General features: G+C 35.5%; 2 protein-coding genes across 2 annotated transcripts; both read left to right on the top strand.

Moving 5' to 3' along the window:
• The first annotated feature begins 808 nt into the window (after window positions 1-808).
• On the top strand, window positions 809-5,360 carry cdk20 (cyclin dependent kinase 20). Its single transcript, XM_039665892.2, has 8 exons — window positions 809-1,193; window positions 1,283-1,396; window positions 2,118-2,306; window positions 2,407-2,528; window positions 3,338-3,400; window positions 4,396-4,519; window positions 4,614-4,769; window positions 4,854-5,360. Exons 1-8 carry the CDS (start codon window positions 1,119-1,121, stop codon window positions 5,043-5,045), a joined length of 1,035 nt encoding a protein of 344 aa, XP_039521826.1. The 5' UTR covers window positions 809-1,118; the 3' UTR covers window positions 5,046-5,360.
• A 2,152-nt stretch (window positions 5,361-7,512) lies between these two features.
• On the top strand, window positions 7,513-17,156 carry gata1b (GATA binding protein 1b). Its single transcript, XM_039665620.2, has 6 exons — window positions 7,513-7,852; window positions 9,435-9,668; window positions 11,107-11,550; window positions 14,220-14,365; window positions 14,682-14,807; window positions 16,633-17,156. Exons 2-6 carry the CDS (start codon window positions 9,458-9,460, stop codon window positions 16,924-16,926), a joined length of 1,221 nt encoding a protein of 406 aa, XP_039521554.2. The 5' UTR covers window positions 7,513-7,852; window positions 9,435-9,457; the 3' UTR covers window positions 16,927-17,156.
• Window positions 17,157-21,560: the final 4,404 nt, after the last annotated feature.

The following is a 21,560-nucleotide window of genomic DNA, read 5'->3' on the forward strand; positions in this document are numbered from 1 at the left end:
CCTGCTGTTAATTTAACGTTTTTGTCATTTGTGTTGCTGATTGTGTCTTATTGTCTTGTTTTAATAAATGGTATGTGCAAGAAATGTAGATGACCATCCAAGAGATTAAAGATGATATGAATCAGGAACAAGAAGAGAAGTGGCTTTGGGATTTTAACATCAACTTTACACATTCAGACCAGTAAGTCATTTTTTTATTATTATTGAAATGTACTGTATTTTACCTCAAATATGTCTATTAACATCTATTTTGCTTGAGACTTTGAGTCATGAGTGTACAACATATATGTTTAGACTAGAGAATGGTTGGACAGAATTGAGTTTAAACTAGTGCAGCCAAATCAATGAATCCCATCTAACATAAAATGTTTTATTTACATAATTTGTATGTGTGTGTGTATAGAGACACATTCATGTGTCTGTGTAACGTTACATGTACGTATATATGCACACACAAAATATATAAATATAAGATACATTATGTAAAAAAAAAATTAGTTTGATGTATTAATCGCATTACAAATTAATCGATTTGACAGCACTAGTTTAAAGTATCAATCAGCTTTTAGTCATGTTTTTTCGGAAAATGCTTGTGCTAACGTTACTCGTTACTCTGGAACCATTTGTATGATACAAATTTATAATATTTTGTATTAACGTTACTTTCAAAGTAACGTTACTGGCGCACGAATATATCAACTCAAGCAATCTAATAGCTAACGTTTGGGCTAAAAATTTAACGGTTAACGTGTCTCCTGGATCAGACCGCTCGAAATATAAAAATCAATTTAATTTAAAGCTTTTTTTATTTGTTCGTTTTTAGCTGGAAGATCATTTTTAGTCCGCTTTTATTTGCGTGGTTGGTAAGGTCGTTCTAAAAAGATTTTTGTCCTCGCTAGCTTGCCGTACAGAAACGGTTTTCATGGCAACTGCAGCGGAGCGTCATCATCGGATTCTAGATCTCTTCTAAACAATCCTCAATCTCGCTATTGTTTCCTTTCAGTCATTATTTTGCTCTGTTGTGTTGCTGTATATTTTCCAGTGTGTGAATGGAAAACAAAGGTAACGTTACATTTCTGCTTTGCTAGTCGGCTAGCAGCTAGTCATCCTGCAGTGGAATGGATCAGTACAGTATTCTGGGTCGGATTGGGGAAGGAGCTCACGGGATTGTTTTCAAAGCCAAACACATTGAGGTAAGACCGTGTACACCTGCATTCATCCTGTGTGAAGGATAATAACTCTGTATTTTACTACATGCCTCTGTCTATGTTCATGTTTTCAGACAGGAGAAACAGTGGCTCTGAAAAAAGTCGCTTTGCGAAAACTTGAAGATGGAATTCCAAACCAGGCCCTGAGAGAAATCAAAGCCCTGCAAGAGATTGAGGACAACCAATATGTGAGTCAGTGAAATACTGATCACTGGAGACCTGTGGAGTGAACATGAGCTCTTTTGCAGCTCGCATTGGGGGAAAATGCATTTGTAATTATATGTATGACATGAAATGAGACAGTTGAAAGTCAAAATTGACAATGAAAAGTAAAAAATTAAGGCATACTAATTGATGAGAGAGTATTTTTGTTTTAGATGAAAGTCATAATTTGAAATGATTTGTCAATTATTATATACATGGAAATGATGGGATTTTAAATCATGACACATTTATGAGATTAAAGGGTTCACCCAAAAATGAAAATTATCCCATAATTTACTCACTCTCGTCTCAAGCCATCCTAGTTGTATGTGACTTTCTTCTGTCAGCCAAACACAATTGGAATTATATATAAAAAAAAATATCATGGCTCTTCCAAGCTTTCTAATGGGATTTGGGATTTTACAATGAGTTTTTGAAGCTCTAAAAAATCTATCCATCATAAAAGTAATCCATATGGCTTCAGGGAGTTACTTGTGATAAAGGTCTTCTGAAGCGTAGTGATGCTTTTTTTGTGAGAAAAATATCCATATTTAAAACTTTTTTTGTGACTTTCATCTTAAATTTAATCTTGAATCAAAATCTTTTTTTTTTTGTGGCAGAAATGGGCTTCCATTCTATGATCATTTGGATATACACAATTTATTTTTTTCATCATTTGATCTAGACTTACTTTTATTTCTGCAGGTGGTGAAGCTAAAGGATGTCTTCCCTCACGGCACAGGCTTTGTTCTAGTGTTTGAGTACATGTTATCTGATCTGTCTGAAGTCATTCGGAATTCCCAGCGTCCTCTCACCGCATCCCAGGTCAAAGGTTACATGATGATGCTGCTGAAAGGAGTGGCTTTCTGCCACGAGAACTCTATTATGCACAGGGTGAAACTGTTTTCCTTATATCATTAGATTTGTCCTCATATATATCTGTGCTTTACTTTACATCCATGCTCTAAATGTTTTTGTGTGTGTGTGTGTGTAGGATCTGAAGCCTGCAAATCTTCTAATCAGCTCAACAGGTCACCTGAAGATCGCTGACTTTGGTCTGGCGAGGCTCTTTTCAAATGAAGGAGATCGTTTGTACAGTCACCAAGTGGCCACCAGGTGATGGTTTACTTAAAGGGATAGTTCACTTTGAAATTGATTTTTGATATATTTTAGCTTACCTCAAGGGCATCCAAGATGTAGGTGTCTTTAAATTAAAGGGTTCATATGACTTACAGACCGTTCTTGTCTGTCAGTCATATAATTTAGGTCTATGGTCACCACCTCGAAAGGAGTAGTTCACTTTTGCTGATAATTTACTCACCCCATGTCATCTAAGATGCCCACGTCTTTCTTTCTTCAGTCGAAAAGAAATTAAGGTGAAAAGGTGTTAAGGTGTTAAATTTTGATGAAAACATTTCAAGATTTTTCTCCATACAATGCACTTTAATGGGAACCAAACGGTTTCAGGTCCAAAAGACAGTTTCAGTGCAAACTGCAAACTGTTCAAAGGGCTTTAAACGATTCCAGACGATGAATAAGGGTCTTATCAAGTGAAACGATTGCTCATTTAAAAATTAATTAAATAACAAAGTTTAAGTTTTATAAGCTCAAATGCACACCTTGCTCTGTTCTGTGCGACTCTCCTGTTTGAACTCGTTCATCAAAATGAATTCAATTCGTTCATTTCGTTCATTGAAAGGATGACTCGAAAAAAGATTTGTTCATCTTGATGAACGAGTTCGAAACGAACTCATCAAAAACCTTAATTTCTTTTCGACTGAAGAAAGAAAGACATGGACATCTTAAGTAAATTATTAGCAAAAGTTTTTCTAAAAGTGAACTACTCCTTTAAAAATCAAATCTACATTTGTTCTAACTTGAACCCAAAGCCTACCGGTAAATCATATGGCTGTGCTGTGTTTCAGATGGTACAGAGCACCAGAACTTTTATATGGTGCCAGAAAATATGATGAAGGAGTTGATCTCTGGTAAGAATTTTAAGAATGATATTCTCAGTTTATTCGCAAAGTGGACATGAATCTAAAATGTACATTTGGAATATTGCTCAGTTTATTATAATTAATAAACATCGACTGTGCCCCGCCCTACATTTGTTAGTGTTAGAGAAGCCGTTTGACTCAGACGTACGTGACAATGGATCCTTTTCGCAGACTGTGATGACCGCTTGTCATATTTTCATAAAAAATAAAAAATAAAAAAAATTTATAACGCTCTACATTGGGTTATATTACCTTGTCAGTAAATGAAAAAAAAAATAATAATCAGTGCTGCTTCGAGGGTTTATAACTGTATTTTATAACATTATACTTTGTGTTATATTACCTTGCTATTTAATTAAAACTAAAACTGCTGCATGAGTGTTTCTAATACAACGACTTGAGAAAGTGACGGCAAATTACACATCTTTCTCTCTTCTGACCAATGTAATCAATCTCTCTGTATTTTTTTCTCCCTTTTGAAAAGTTGTGGAAACTTACTGATTTTTCTTTTTCTATTGGACCGAATGGAAATACAAAATTGTATATTTGCTGTCGACATAAAAGTTTGACAAATCAGTTGTTACTAATAACACTCATTCAAGGTGTACATTTTATATTTTTTTATACATTTTATTAGCAAGTATTAGTATTAATCAGTTCTATCCTCTTTATAATCAGGTATAATTACTGTCAAAATATCCAGTGTGTTATTCATGACTTTCTAAAACATTCAGGTACTAAAACGTTATTGAAAAAAATCACTGAACTGCATAAAAGAATGAATTTGAATATCCAATGCAATGTATTAAGCAATTCTTCAGTCTGTAAATGTGAAATGTATAGTTTAAAATTGTATCTAATGTCAGATTTCATATGAAAGCAGATATTCCCTACTAAGAAGTCTTTTTGTTTGTTCACTAGATGGCAGTAGTGCTCATTCTACATTGAGCTGGTGTCACAGTGTTTCCTCTGGCTTGTTTCAGGGCAGTCGGCTGCATTTTCGGGGAGCTGTTGAACAACTCTCCACTTTTCCCGGGAGAGAACGACATTGAGCAGTTGTGCTGTGTGCTCCGAGTGCTGGGAACTCCCAACCAGAAAGTTTGGCCCGTGAGCTCTCGCTTAACATTCCCTTACTCCTGTTTAGAATGACATGATGCACAACTGTTCTCCTAAAGGTTTTGTGTTGATGTACCCAATCTAGGAAATAACAGACCTACCAGACTACAATAAGATCACATTTAAAGAAAACCCACCTATTCCTTTGGAGGAGATTGTACCTGACACGTCGCCACAAGCTGTGGACCTCCTGAAGAAGTTCCTTGTCTATCCGTCCAAACATAGGATCAGTGCTAGTCAGGTGCACATTTGAAGTTTAGTACACATTGATTCAGTCAGTCATGTAACTCCAATGACACTAATAACGCCCTGTTTGTATCCTCAGGCTTTGCTCCATCCGTATTTTTTCACGGACCCTCTCCCGGCTCATCACTCGGAGCTCCCCATCCCACAGCGTGGAGGAAAGCACTCCAGACAGCGCATGCAACCGCCTCACGAATTCACAGTGGATCGACCCTTACACGAGAGCTTGGTGGACCCGAGTCGGATCCAAAGGCACGCGTGGAGTTGTTTATGAAACCTCGGGGTTTGTACTCTTTCGAACCAGGAGTCATGCTCATTTATTTCATGTTTAAGGAGAAATGCAAACATTCAAAGTATTTATTATAATATACAGAAATAGGCTATATAATATTGTAGGTTTTTTAAAAATATGTTTGTAAATTTCATAGTACACGTTTAAATTTCTTGAAATATTTCTGTTTAAGTTTGTACGGCACATTTTACTATACAAATTATAGTAGCTTATTTGAATTGATTGCATCTCAAGCTGTATTACTTACTCCAATTCAGTGGAACTGAAAAATGAATATGAAAAAAAAACTAAACAAAACCTTCTTCCTTCTTGCTCAACAATCATTAACCTTATCGTTTATCTGGGTTTTTTATTTCAGTTAGGTGTAACTTTGTAAAGTGATCTGATAGTAACAGGTTTAGGTTTTATTCACACATTCGTTTTCAAAGGTCAGTAAGATTAAAAAAATGAATAATAATACTTGAATTAAGCAAGGATGCATTCAATTATCAAACGTGAAAGTCAAACAGCACAACTTTTTTCTTGAGCTTTAAATCATATTAGAATGATTTCTGAAGGATCATGTGACGCTGACGACTGGAGTAATGATGCTTTACATCGCAGGAATAAATTACATTTTAAACTCTAATAATATTTCACAATATTACTGTTTTTACTGTATTTTTGATCAAATAAATGAGATGAATATAAATTTGCTGACCAGAAGAGACATCTTTCAAAAACAAATACAGATAATATATTAATACTAGGGCTGTGCAAAGATTAATTGTGATTAATCGCATCCAAAATAAAAGTTTGTGTTTACATAATGTATGTGTGTGTGTTGTGTATAATTATTTATATATATATATGAAGAGTTCAGATGCAAAAGCCTCTAATATATTTAAGTTCAGTGATTTCACTTAAATGGCAATGATAATTACCTATTAATTCTTATTTAAGTGAAATTACTGAACTTAAATATACAAGTTTGATAAAAATCATCATTAAAGAAGAAAATTTCAAATGGCATTTAGAGGCTTTTGCATCTGAACTCTTCATATGCATGCATTTCATTTGCACGTAAATACTGTATATAAATATAAATACATAATCTATATTGTATATAAATATACATATTTTATATATGAATAACACATTTTCTTAAATGTATACATGCAGTGTGTGTATTTATATATACACAACAGTTATACACGACACACACAAATATATTAAGTAAACACAAACTTTTATTTTGGATGCACAATTAATCTTTGCACAGCCCTTATTAATACAGAACCATTCTACCTTTTAAATGATCATTACATTGTTGAAAAGCCGTGGAGGAAACTAGCCTTATCAGTGAACATGCAAACGCCTAGTTTCTATTAAAAGTGTCTTATCTTTTATAGATTTTTCTTAATGGTTTTGAACCACTAACACAGTCATAGTGGTAAATCACTTGTGCAAATACAACATCTCCCTCAAAGGTGGATGCAAATAGTGCAACTGTAATATGAAATTGGCATTGCAATTAGGGTAAATAAACTCTAAACCAGAACAAAATGCTAAAGTGGTGCATATCTGTCATCTTTTTTCTGTTATACTTTACATTTTTAGTTAAACAACAGACTCTTTAACACAGCATGAATGACCACCTTCAAACCGAACGAGCTAAAGGAAAGAAAACGGTTCGCTTTGATTAACAAATGACTTCCACAGCCCTGCTCTGTGTGCATGTGGTCAGGCTGTGTCTTTAGAATGATTGCAGCATTTGTCTCTATTTGCATCTGTGCAATCAGCTCAACTGTCCTCGGGTGTTACATATTAAGCTGTGCTTTGCATCTTTTATTGGCTCCACTTTCCCTTTTGTTCCATCACTTGCTTGGCTTTTTTTTTGGTTAATATAGCAAGTTTAGTTAAAATTCACTAAAAGAAAGTTAATTCTGTCATTTATTCACTCTCGTGTTTTTCCAAAACTATTAGTTTCACAGATTTTTGTTCATACAATGAAAGTAAATGGCCTTCAATGTTGTTTGCATGCCAACATTTTTCAGAATATTTTCTTTTGTGTTTAACTGAAGATGGTCAGTTATAAAGGTTGGATCTGAATTGGGGTAATAGAGTAAATGATAACAGAATTTTAATTTTGGGATTATTTCTTTATACGTTTGTACTTTCTATATTTATGTATTTTATTGATTATATTTAATTTTATTCATATTTTGAATTTGGTTATGTTAATTTTTGAGACCTGTTTTTCTTTTCACGTTATTTTTTTTTATCATTATTTAATATGGCTATTTAGGTTTGTTTGTTTTTATTTATTTTCGGTTAATAATTTATTCAATAGCAATGTTTCAACTTAAACTAAACAATATTTTGAATATATAATAAAATAATAATAAACTAAACTTTTTCAACTTATATTTGAATTTTATTTTATTTCAATTAACAGAAACAAATAGTTTATATACAGAAGAGGAGAACACATTTTTGTGTGTATCTGAGTAGCTCTTTTTGCTCTTTGTTGGCTTTGCATATTTGTTATTGTAATTTGCAATGCAGACTTTTACGAGATTTTCAAATTACGTGAGATGTTTCTAGACTTTTTTTGTGCATTTGCACTTATGAGGCACCATATTTGCTGAAGTGGACCTGTCTTTGGCCCCACCCACTGTATCCACATGTGTAACCTCAATCACCCAGAATGCCAGAGCTCAGAAATCTTCACACATAAAGTTCTGGCCATCAGCAGTGCTCACCTTCATCACAGACACCTGTTCTGCGGACTGAACCGATAAGATCAGGTATGCCTCATTATGATCTACATGACCATATCTACAGCCAGATTAGCAAATCAAAAAATGCTTGTGATGCTTATCTTGTGTTTAGAGTAATTTGTTTCTAAACGTATTTGTCTGTGAAAAGGAAAGTTGTTACTGGCTTTGCTGTTGAGTTTTGTGTTGTGCACTTCAAACCAGTATCACTTCTTTATCAAAGATACTGTAGAAGAGGTTTTTTTGCTTTTAAACGGATGGATTTTGTGAGAATCTGACTTAAATATGTTCTACATGAATAAATGGTTTTGTAATTGCAGTTTGACTCCCAAACACATTCAGAATGTATTTCTTAAATGTAGTTTTTATATAGCCTTCAAACTGACGATATTCTATTACAATTCGTGAGCTTAGAATTATAAGGTACTATCTCCACTTTTTTGACATAATCTGATCCATTAGGTGTTTAGTAATGGCTGTGTGGTGTTATTTTTGTAAAAAGAGTAATAGATAAAGCTACACTGTAAAAAATGATTTTTTGGTTAAGTAAATACTAGTGAAAAAACCCAATGTAATTTACTTGAAAAAGTTAGTTCAGGCAAGAATTTAAAAAACGAAGTAAATTCCATATCAGTACTTATTTCAAGCGAGTATAAATGAAAGTGTAATATCAACTCAATAAAATTAAGTAAAAATTACTCAACTTTTCTGATACTGGGGTTCCCATCATGCACTGGACCTTGAATAATTAATGAGGTTAATTTTTCACTGGTTTCCAGCTGTATTTACACTGTTTTATCATTGATTTTTGTTTTCAGTATTAGTAAATTGCTATTTTGTGACATTTTGAGTAATTTTTTTGCTTAAAACGACACATTCAAACACAAAAACGATCCATCAAATGTTACCACCATTGTGTATTGTCTACCAAGTGTTGAGGTGTTTGCATTCACATAAGGCTTAAAGTTTGATATGATATAATTACTTAGTTGATCTAAGTAAAGAACATACTATAAATGACTAATAAAATTCAAGATAATTGTTTTAGTGAAGTGTAATACAAAGGCAAAGGAAATCGGTATTAATCAACCTTTTACAAGCCGAGTTAAAATTACTTATTTTTTGTAAAGTTTACTTAATTCCACATTCCAAGTAAATTTAACTTAAAGATTTCTAATTAAAGCTACTGATAAATATGTTTAGGTTTTTACTTGGCAAATCTTTGTAAATTTACGAGCATTTTCTGAGTGAGATCGTTTAGCAAGGTTTTTTCAAGTAAATCCTACTCCAAATTTTTTACAGTGTATAATAGAAGATTATACTACATAACAGTTTTGCCAGCTGGGATGTAAAAACTTTGATGCTCAATATCTCAGAACTACCCTAAACGGAGATAGAACCTTATAATTCTAAGCTCACGAATTATTAAAACTATTAAATAATGCTATTAAACTGTCGTCTTGTTCTTATTGGCACAATTAAGGCATAATTTGGATGATTAACGTGATTTAGCGTGACAATTCAAAAATAAAAATACATAACTATATTATCATATACACAGATTGCCCATGTTCATTCATTTTCCATAATGAATCATCTCCTTGTCATGCAGTACAAAAGGTGTTGCTGATAGACATGGAGAGCTCCGTTGAGCAGACTCGCTGGGCATCATCCTCCATGTTGGCATCAGAGGTGATGCCCACTTACCCTCCTGACTCCAGCTATCTGGTCCACACTGAGGAGGGCTCGATGTTCCCCTGCACTGATGCGGATCACAGCGGCTTGCCCTCTGTGTTCACCAGCCCCATCCATGGCCGCCCATCTGGAGCTTTTCAACACAGCCCAGGTCAGTGACCCATGGTACTTTGATGCACAGCATACTACTGTTTTCTGTTTGAATATATTTTCAAATGTATTTTATTTCTGAATTTATTTCAGCATTACTACTCTAGTCTTAAGTCACATGATCCTTCAGAAATCATTCTAATATGCTTATTTGCTGCTCAAGAAACGTTTCTCATTATTATCAATGTTGGAAACAGTTGTGCTGCTTAATATTTTTGTGGAAACAGTGATACGTTTGTTATATTCGTTGATGAATAGATAGTGCAAAAGAGCGTTTATTTTTTAACTTTTGGAACATTTTAAATGTCATTACTGTCACTTTTGATCAATTTAATGCATGCTCGCTAAATAAAAGTATTAAAGGGATAGTTCACTTTGAAACAAATTTTTGGTATGTTTTAGCTTACCTCAAAGGCATCCAAGATGTCTTTGTTTCCACAGTATTTTCAATACTCGATACGAGGAAAGAGTCTGCATCTACATGGTTCTTCGGGTCAATAATGACCCGAAGCATTTCAATAAAAAATGTTAAAAATCGTAGCTTCATCGGAATGGTCCGAAACTTGGTGACTTTAATGGTACTTGTTATATGAACACCCCAAAAAATTGGGGACAGGATTTGAAAAGTCAAAGTGGTCGTAAAAAAAATAGTCACACTCAGAACATTCGGGTCAAAAATGACCCGCAAAGGAAATGAATGGGAAATTGGCAAAAATGTGAAAATGCTGAGTTTTTTTGTGCGTACAATCTACAAATCAGCAACGATCTTGAAAAAACAGCACACAACAGTGAAGGGGTGAATCTATAAAACATCAAGAGTGCAAAACAGACACATCCACACACACACAAATACACCTTTATACACAAACACACCAAACAATTCAGATTATACATGTGTTTTGCATTTTTAAAAAGCTCAGTTTGTCCATGAAATGGCATCCATCTAATTTCAAAAATTGCTTTTATGAGGCCGAGGCTTGACACCAAAATGAAATACAGCTTTAAAAAAATTTTTTTATAAGAAATATTTTTTTCTATTATATTCAATGGGGGAAAATTTGGTCATTATTGCATTAATACTATTTATCCATTTTTTTTATTTTTGAAATTTTCTCAAAACACCAAAAAAGAAAAGAAAAAATATTATAAAAAAAATATTATGATTTTCTTTTTTAAATATGAATCCCGCCCTTCGGGTCAATTTTGACCTGAAGGCCCCGACTGTGACTGTTAAACGAAGAACCCCAGAGGGTTAAACTGTTACTGTTACTACCCTTGCTAAATAATATATACTTACTCATACCAGTTTACAGTTTAATATGCAGATAAGTCATTTAATGGCTCTGTAGTGTTATCAAAATGCACTTTTTAACTCTAGAAACTTGTCATTTTCCTGATTTCAGTTGCTTTCTTTAAGTATTCATCCCTCTCTTCCTCAGTATATCCCGTTTACTCCTCTCCATTCCTCGGCAACCTGTCCTGGCTTGAAGGTTCAAACGGATCCCCTCTAACCAACCTCTTCCAATCATCCCCGTCCTCCTGGCATGGCAGTGCATTTTCCAAGACGTCCTCCCCGTCCTTCCATGTGTCCGCGTCCCTCGCCTCAGCCAGACCGTGTCATTCGGCCCTTCCCTCCCCTATCCTGGACCAGAAAGAGAGTGTAAAAGGAGAGAGATCGAGTCCTCCTGGAGGGATGTTCCCTCTAAACCCTTCAGCGAGTGGTGTGTATGCTCACACACACTCCTCAAAAGCACACTCGCAGTCACTGGGCCACATCAGTCCCTACGGGAGCTTCACGCAAGATTACAACAGTTCAGCTGCTCTCTACGCTCCCTCATCCTTCTCACCCAAATTATGCAGCAAGATGAGATTCTCCCCTTTAGGTGAGGAAAAACCTTTCATTATGTGATTGTGTGTAATATAGCTGAATGTAAAAGTTTCAAAGATCAAAGTTCACGATACATTGAGTTATTGTCTGTCTCCCAAAAGAAAGAATCCATTCTGAAACGCCTGAAACAAGTCGTTTGTTATTCCAGTCTTACTTCCTGCTCAAATTTGCTTAAAGTCATCTTTGGCTGCCCATCAATAACGTCTATTTTGACCCTCATACTCTGTACGGTAGTTGTAGCTGAGGCCAGGAATAGTTTGGTTCATGTTGTGACATGTCGAGAAGACGCACTTCCAATGATCGACGACTCCAGGTCGTATTGATACGTTAAAACCAACGGCATCGTTGCTGTTCGGATCACTGGAACTAGTGCTGAGGAATCCTCCAGAGCTGAAATTCAGATATGATAATGAGCATTTACTGTGAGGCACCTGCTGTATGCTGTCGACCAATCACAACAGAATGGGCCATCTGACCAATCAGAGCGGAGTAGGTTCTTGGAAAGGAGAAGTTTAGAAAGACTGAATCCTTGATCAAAGCATTTTTTTTTGACAATGCAACCTATATTATGAGAAAAATAGTGTTTTTTGGTTTTGGATTAGTGTAAGCTTATGGTAGGAAAAATTAGGAGCCTCTAAAATAGCATCCAAACGAACGACACAAAATACAGAACAATTTCCCATCCCAACAAATATAATAAATACATTTTAAAAAGTAAACAATTTTAGTAAAAATGTGTTTGCACTGACAGGGAACTCATTTTTTTTAAATATTATATTATATACAATAAGATTTATTGTTTTTGACGTCTTTTAACTCCAGAAGAACTGAGAACTGAAGGTTATAAGGTTCTTATGGGTTCTGAACTGAAGGTTATAAGGTTCTTATGGGTTCTTCAGATCTGAGAACTGAAGGTTATAAGGTTCTTTTGGGTTCTTCAGATCTGAGAACTGACGGTTATAAGGTTCTTTTGGGTTCTTCAGATCTGAGAACTGAAGGTTATAAGGTTCTTTTGAGTTCTTCAGATCTGAGAACTGAAGGTTATAAAGTTCTTATGGGTTCTTCAGATCTGAGAACTGACGGTTATAACCGTCAGTTCTCAGATCTGAAGAACCCAAAAGAACCTTATAACTTATAAGGTTCTTTTGGGTTCTTCAGATCTGAGAACTGAAGGTTATAAGGTTCTTATGGGTTCTTCAGATCTGAGAACTGAAGGTTATAAGGTTCTTTTGGGTTCTTCAGATCTGAGAACTGACGGTTATAAGGTTCTTTTGGGTTCTTCAGATCTGAGAACTGAAGGTTATAAGGTTCTTTTGAGTTCTTCAGATCTGAGAACTGAAGGTTATAAAGTTCTTATGGGTTCTTCAGATCTGAGAACTGACGGTTATAACTTATAACCGTCAGTTCTCAGATCTGAAGAACCCAAAAGAACCTTATAACTTATAAGGTTCTTTTGGGTTCTTCAGATCTGAGAACTGAAGGTTATAAGGTTCTTATGGGTTCTTCAGATCTGAGAACTGAAGGTTATAAGGTTCTTATGGGTTCTTCAGATCTGAGAACTGAAGGTTATAAGGTTCTTATGGGTTCTTCAGATCTGAGAACTGAAGGTTATAAGGTTCTTTTGGGTTCTTCAGATCTGAGAACTGAAGGTTATAAGGTTCTTTTGAGTTCTTCAGATCTGAGAACTGAAGGTTATAAGGTTCTTTTGGGTTCTGAACTGAAGGTTATAAGGTTCTTATGGGTTCTTCAGATCTGAGAACTGAAGGTTATAAGGTTCTTATGGGTTCTTCAGATCTGAGAACTGAAGGTTATAAGGTTCTTTTGGGTTCTGAACTGAAGGTTATAAGGTTCTTTTGAGTTCTGAATTTAAGGTTATAAGGTTTTTTGGGTTCTTCAGATCTGAGAACTGAAAGTTATAAGGTTCTTTTGAGTTCTGAATTGAAGGTTATAAGGTTCTTTTGGGTTCTTCAGATCTGAGAACTGAAAGTTATAAGGTTCATAAGGGTTCTTCAGATCAGCACATTGGTTTCTGAATTATATAGTTTCACATGATCTAACATTTTTATATGAACGCCCACCTGGAGGGTTATCTTTATCAGGTGCTAATGTACTGAGAGATGGTGTACAGTGTACTGTACATCACTTTTCCCATAGAAAATCATTATTTTAAAAAATGGTTTATGAAATTACAGAACCAAATTCATTATACTCCTTACTAACTAACCAAATCCTGAAACTGAATGCAACACATTTCAAGTTAAGCATTTTTCCATAGAAATCCATTATAAAGAAAATGTAGCTCTTTGCATTTATATTGAATTAGATGTCTCAGTACATTAGGGCTGGTGCTGTATAACTTGGTGTTTGTTAACATATCTTTGTTTTTCTTTTGAGAGGTGATCTGAATATGTGTGGCTTAAAACAAAAAATTCTATAGATGTTTTGCCCATCCGTTTATTTATTTTGCCAGTCACATGACTAAAAACTATTAATAAAGCACCAGTACATAGATGGCTTACTAAAGAACTAAAAAAATGTTCTTTGTGGAAATTAAACGGCATTATTCTATTAGCAATTTAACTGCAACCTTAGAGTGTAAATTTCAATGTGTATTTTTGATAAATATGCAAATTAAACATCATCTTCAATCTTTTGTGGTGACAGATACGCGTGAGTGTGTGAACTGTGGGGCCACTGCCACCCCTCTGTGGCGGCGTGATGGAACGGGCCACTACCTCTGCAATGCCTGCGGACTGTACCAAAAGATGAACAGACAGAACAGGCCTCTCATCCGACCCAAAAAGAGACTGGTACACCTCACTGATACTCAGTAATAATAGTAATAGAGTAATAGCCCAATAATAATGCAAATCTGAATTTTTAACATCATTACTCTAGTCTTCAGTGTTACATGATGCTTCAGAAATCGTTGTAATATGCTGATTAGCTCCTAATATTACCAATGTTGAGAGCAGAAACCGTGACACATTTGTTTTGCAGGAATCTTTGATGAATAGAAAGTTAAAAAGAACAGTGTTTGAGATGGAAATCTTTCTGTGACTTTCACCTTTCTGTTACTGTTTATAAGACGTAGAGTGACTCTAGCCTTCGTCTCTCTTTCTGTAGGTCATCAGTAAGCGAATAGGAACTCAGTGTGCCAACTGCCAGACCAGCACCACCACACTGTGGAGACGCAACGCCAGCGGAGAGCCCGTGTGTAACGCTTGCGGACTCTATTTCAAGCTTCACAATGTGAGCAATTTCCCTCATTTCACTTGATTGTTTTTGGACGAAAATGCCAAAATCTTATTCGGTTAATTTTAGTGAAAGCTGATTTGTATCATTTCAGTGGACGAATTTGTGTTGACACTCAAAACCTAGCAGTGCATTTGTGCTGTTACCTGATTTGCATAACTAGTTTTTGTGGATCCAGATCCAAGATTAATTACTTCCTGGAATTCTGTGGCACTTTCAAAACATCATGCGTCAACATTTCAACTAACCTTTTTCCACCAATTTCAACCCATTTGTCATTATTTTTCCAATTCCAATTGGTTCAGGTAAAGGCACATGAATCACACATAGCACCTCTAAAGTTGCTGTATGTCATTTCTTGACTGTGCTAAAGCATACAAATACCATAATATGTTTGAAAACATGCTAAGTTCACATAGTTTTTTCCCAAATCAATGCTACAGCCATTTATTTTACTTTGAAATGTGCGTTCCGTGTCGAAGTCTGTCTTTGTTTTGACACGTCTTTTCCAAGACGTCCTCCCCATCCTTCCTTGTCTCCACGTCCCTCAGCTCTCCCAGAAGTCGGATGTTGCAAATTCCACCTGACCTAAAAAAGCCTCGGCATCCATCTCTAGAAAATCTTAAAATTGTGTTTTTTATTTATCCTTTGTTTTACCAGGTGATGAGATATCCCATTGAGATATTCAAATCTCTTTTACAAGGGAGCCCTGGAGCAACAATTACATGAGTTACACATAAACAACACAACAAACTAATGTAAAAGAGTTTAAGAATGACTTATTAATCATTGAAAACATGTGCATTGTTAAAATTTGGAACATTTAATAATTGAAGAGTTCCGATGCAAAAGCCTCTAAATGCCATTTGAAATTTTCTTCTTTAATGATGATTTTTATCAAACTTGTGTATATTTAAGTTCAGTAATTTCACTTAAATAACAATTACTAGGTAATTATCATTGCCATTTAAGTGAAATCACTGAACTTAAATATACAAGCTTGATAAAAATGATCATTCTAGAAGAAAATTTCAAATGGCATTTAGAGGCTTTTGCATCTGAACTCTTCAATTGTTTACAATGTTCAAGTGGGATAAAAACAAAAAGCTTCAATACTTTTTGGAGCAAATTCCCCCCCATTGGAGCAAATGAACGGGAGTATACTAAAACGCAGATAAATCATGTTTGAGCCACTGCACTGTAAAAAAATATTGATGGTTTAACTTAAAAAAGTAAGTAACCTGGTTGCCTTAAAATTTTAAGTTCATTGAACGGGAAAAAGTGAGTTAATACAATTAAGTAGATTAATTTAACCATCAGAAACTCAAAATTATATGTTATCTGAACTAAATAAATTATTATAAAGTTGATTTGACAAAAGAAAAAATGTTGTGATTACACTGTAAAAAAAATATTGTTGGTTTAACTTAAAAAAGTAAGTAACCTGGGTTGCCTTAAAATTTTAAGTTGATTGAACTGGAAAAAGTGAGTTAATACAATGAAGTAGATTAATTTAACCATCAGAAACTCAAAATAATAAGTTATCTCAACTAAATAAATTATTATAAAGTTGATTTGACAAAAGAAAATATGTTGTGATAACAAATCTTGAAAATATTTTTTACAGTGTGTAGTCACTCGGACTATTTTAACAATGTCTTTCATAACTTTTGGGCCGGCAAGTTTCTCAGATTTAGTCATAAATATCCTAATTTGTGTTCCGAAGATGAACGAAAGTCTTACGGGTTGGAACAACGTGAGGGAGAGTAATTACTATGGTTGAGTGAACTAACCCTTTAATATTTTCAATCACACTCATCAGGTGAACAGACCGCTGACTATGAAGAAGGAAGGCATTCAGACACGCAACCGTAAAGTGTCCAGCAAGAGCAGAAAAGGGAAGAAGTTCAGCACTGCAGAGGAGAATCTCTATTGGGATTTTTCGAAGAATCCTGCCTCTGATCAGTATTTCGACATGTATCCTCAGAGTCCTGGTGCTCTGGGGGTCTATAGCCATTCTTCCCATTCACTGCCGCCCACAGCTGCCTTCTACAGCCATGCCACCCTGCCCTACCCATACCACCCGCCGGCTGCCATCCTGCCCAGCGTGATGTAAGAACAACTGGACTGTGACTGTGTACAAAACACTCACTGCACAGCCACATGTTCAGATACTCATCATGAACACACTTGAAAACTTTACAGATGTGGATGCATGAGGGCAATATACAGTTGTCCTAAAACATATTTGGACATTAAAGTCACAAATTGAATATTTAAAAATGTAATTATACACTCTTAGAAAAAAGGGCTCTATATATGAAGAGTTCAGATGCAAAAGCCTCTAAATGCCATTTGAAATTTTCTTCTTTAATGATGATTTTTATCAAACTTGTATATTTAAGTTCAGTAATTTCACTTAAATGGCAATGATAATTACCTATTAATTGTTATTTAAGTGAAATTACTGAACTTAAATATACAAGTTTGATAAAAATCATCATTAAAGATGAAAATTTCAAATGGCATTTAGAGGCTTTTGCATCTGAACTCTTCATATGTAGCATAGGGTTCTTTACTCAACTGCAAAAAAAAAAAACGATGATAATGACAAGAAAGAACACTTTTGGCACAAAGGTTCTTTATAGGCTATTAATCATTCATATATTACATTATTCTGCAACATTTTGGAGTTGTAACTAAGTTATTGTTTATTAAACTGTTGTAGTAACTTAATATCCAATTTTAATCATGCTGATTTTTGAAGGATAAAAACTGAAATGGCACTCTTTGTGTGATATTGATTAATTACTTTTTTTAACCCCCATATTTTGAATTTTGTGATCATTCATGCATTGCATTTTAGGGGTTCCAAATACGTAGTGCTTTAGAACCTTTTAAGGTTCTAAATAGAACCTTTTTTTCTAAGAGTGTAGGCAAAATATCAAACCAGCTGGCATTTATTTTAAATAAAAACACACTTATCAAGTTAGAAAGCATCATGACACCTTTTGAGAATTAGTTGAACATTAAATTGAGCAAAAGTGACAGTAAAGACATTTATAATGTTATTTCAAATAAATGCTGTTCTTTTGAACTTTCTACTATATCAAAGAATTCTGAAAAACATATCATGGTTTCTATGAACATATTAGGCAGCACAACTGTTTTCAACATTGATAATACAGGTTTCATCCGACGCTCCTAATATCAGAGATAGTATTTTTAATCTAATTTTTTTAAGGTTAGCTCTTCCTTTTTTTTGTACTTTTCCTCTTTTTCTCTCTCTCCTGTGTGTGTTGTATTTTGTTCTGTTATGTAAAGCGCCTTGAGAAGCTGCTTTTAAAGGCACTGTATAAAAATAATGTTATTATCGTCAATGAAATGTTTCTGAGCAGCAAATCATCATATTCGAATGATTTCTGAAGGATCATGTGACACTGAAGACTGGAGTAATGCAGCTGAAAATCACAGGAATAAATTACATTTTACAATATATTCAAATAGAAAAGAGTTATTTCAAACTAATATTTATATAATAGTATTTTTATTATAAATGTATAATATTATTATAATATTTTTTATCTATATAATATAAAATATAGATAATCATTTTGATCAAATACACGCAGCCTTGGTGAGCATAAGAGACTTCTTTCTAAAACATTTAATAATCTTACTCGCCCCAAACATTTGTACAGTAGTTTATGTATATTCTACATTTATATTTTTTTAGTGTTTGTAACCACTTTTCTTTAACTACCTTTTTGTTTACCATTTGTAACAGTTTTTAAAGTGTTTTACAGAAATGAATATTGTTTACAAATAAAAGTTTACATTAAGCACATTTTAATTGAGCTCAGAGTACAGAGTATCGACACGCCGAGGCTCCTCAACATCTGCATCTTAATAGACGTTTGAATCTGACGGTGTGGTGGTTTTTCTAAGGCACCATTGTGAGCTCTGCAGCTTGGATGAATTAGCTCATAGTGGGAGTTCGACAGTTACAATGTGCGATGACAGCACATGCAAATCCAGCACTTTCCACAGAACAGCGGCGCAGCTCTAAAATGAGACAGTTTTCAGTGATGTCACACCATTAATCACATGACCTCTTCAGTGATGGAAAAACAATACTTCAACAATATTTGCTTATCTAGTGAAACATGTCATCTTAAGTTTAGCTAAATTATTGCTAGTCATTACTTAGATTTGCAAGTCAAAGGAAAGATGTTCAACTTTCTTATTTCTCTCTGTAAAATAGTAAAAATATAGCAGCCGCACACTCAAACACTGTGCACTGTGTTTGAGTGTGCGGCTGCTATATTTTTACTATTTTTCACGTTTCAATGCAGCAGCACCTCCCTACAAGACTTTTTTTGACGGATGAGCGGTGGTTCTTTTGTATTCTTTTGTATCTTGTATTATTTCTCTCTGTAGAAATGTGTGTGTGAATGATAAAATGTGCTTTTAAATGTTCTGTTTTGTACTTTTCTCTTTATCTCTGTTGGTTGATGTTTAGGGTGAAGCCAAATACAAATTTTCACCTTGCGCAATAAAAGTAGTCTAATAACAGTAAACAACTACTGGTAACCATGTCGCTTCCTAAAGTATCGGTCTTGACATTCATTAAAACTATACACTCACCTAAAGTAGGGTGAGCATATTTTGATTACCAAAAACTAGGACACTCGGCCCAGCAAACACATGGGCCAACTCAAATGATACTCGAAGTTTACTCAAGGATGCCTTATTAAGTTCAATACATTTAAAGTAGGTTATGCCTCCTCTGAATGGATAGAAAATTGTTATATTGTTATATGAAAACAGGACATGTCCTGGGAAAACAGGACAGTTGGTCACCCTACTTAAAGGATATTTGGAGCACCATACTAATACTGTTTGACCCCCTTTCGCCTTCAGAAATGCCTTAATTCTACGTGGCATTGATTCAACAAGGTGCTGAAAGCATTCTTTAGAAATGTTGGCCCATATTGATAGGATAGCATCTTGAAGTTGATGGAGATTTGTGGGATGAACATCCAGGGCATGAAGCTCCCGTTCCACCACATCCCAAAGATGCTCTATTGGGTTGAGATCTGGTTTTAGTACAGTCAACTCATCGTCATGTTCAAGAAACCAATTTGAAATGATTGGAGCTTTGTGAAATGGTGCATTATCCTGCTGGAAGTAGCCATCAGAGGATGGGGACATGGTGGCCATAAAGGGATGGACATTGTCAGACAATGCTCAGGTAGGCCGTGGCATTTAAACAATGCCCAATTGGCACTAAGGGGCCTAAAGTGTGCCAAGAAAACACCATTACACCACCACCACCACCAGTCTGCACAGTGGTAACAAGGCATGATGGATCCATGTTCTCATTCTGTTTACGCCAAAATCGGACTCTACAGAAATCGAGACTCATCAGACCAGGCATTCCAGTCTTCAACTGTCCAATTTTGGTGATCTCTTGCAAATTGTCGCCTCTTTTTCCTATTTGTAGTGGAGATGAGTGGTACCCGGTGGGGTCTTCTGCTGTTGTAGCCCATCCGCCTCAAGGTTGTGTGTGTTGTGGCTTCACAAATGCTTTGCTGCATACCTCGGTTGTAACGAGTGGTTATTTCAGTCAAAGTTGCTCCTCTATCAGCTTGAATCAGTCGGCCCATTCTCCTCTGACCTCTAGCATCAACAAGGCATTTTTGCCCACAGGACTGCCGCATACTGGATGTTTTTCCCTTTTCACACCATTCTTTGTAACCCTAGAAATGGTTGTGCGTGAAAAAGAGCACCGCTACATAAAATGCTGACCCAGTACTTGAAGGTCATTGGCTACTGATACAGCGGGAGCCAATCAGCTGTTCCCTATAGAGGACCCATCAGCCTGCGCAGGCTAGAGTTTCATGCCTGTGCAAAACTCACTGCACAATGATCGGATGTTGTGTGAGGTTGAAAATCATAACGCTGACCAACCTGTCATCGGATTGAGTCGATATGCACCCAATCACATGCACAATAAGTTAACAAACTGGCATCACCGAGTGAATAATTCCATGCCGGTATGGAAAAACGTCTGAAATATGGATTTGTGTCTCAGTTTTACTCTGGTTGGTGATGATATCTCAGATGGCGCCCCTCCCTCTCCTCCATCTGTTTCCATCTCTCACGGTTGACCACATTGCTCTGCTCCTTTGGCTTCTAGTGGAGCCTCATTGTGCAACGCAGGCGGCTTCTGGTTTTCCGGACTCTCTAAAAAAAAGAGTGCAGAAGGGAAAAGGAGATGCACAGAAGAAGGCTGCAAGCTTTTCAAGCCTGGTACACGAGGCACATCGCTCGCTTTTTTCTGTCATCGGCTTCCTCCATTCAGGGTGAAGCCGTGTTATCTGGTGGAGTCGGCACCATAGCGAGGGGGAAATGGTACTGAGTGACTTGGAGAGATTAGCAACCACAGGACAGGTCCAACCAACGCGTACAGGCCTGTTCGTTAGCGCTCATCAGCTCCTCTGCGCTCACGCTTGCAAACTCTTTTCCATTCATGTAAACAGAGTAGATGACATGATGATTTTTCATCACAGGTCACAAGGTCAGAGGCCTCCTCTAGAAGAGCCTGACTAACTGCTTGTGTGCAAACTGTTGATCACATTATGAATAGTCTGATTGGACGCTAATTGTGTTTGCAATGAAATAAAATATTTGAAAAGAGCATTTTTAGATGGTCTGCTTGATATCTGATGACACTTTATTTTAACG

This window comes from Pimephales promelas, chromosome 14 (genome assembly GCF_988280905.1).
Source record: "Pimephales promelas chromosome 14, fPimPro1.hap1.1, whole genome shotgun sequence".
NCBI lineage: Eukaryota > Metazoa > Chordata > Actinopteri > Cypriniformes > Leuciscidae > Pimephales > Pimephales promelas.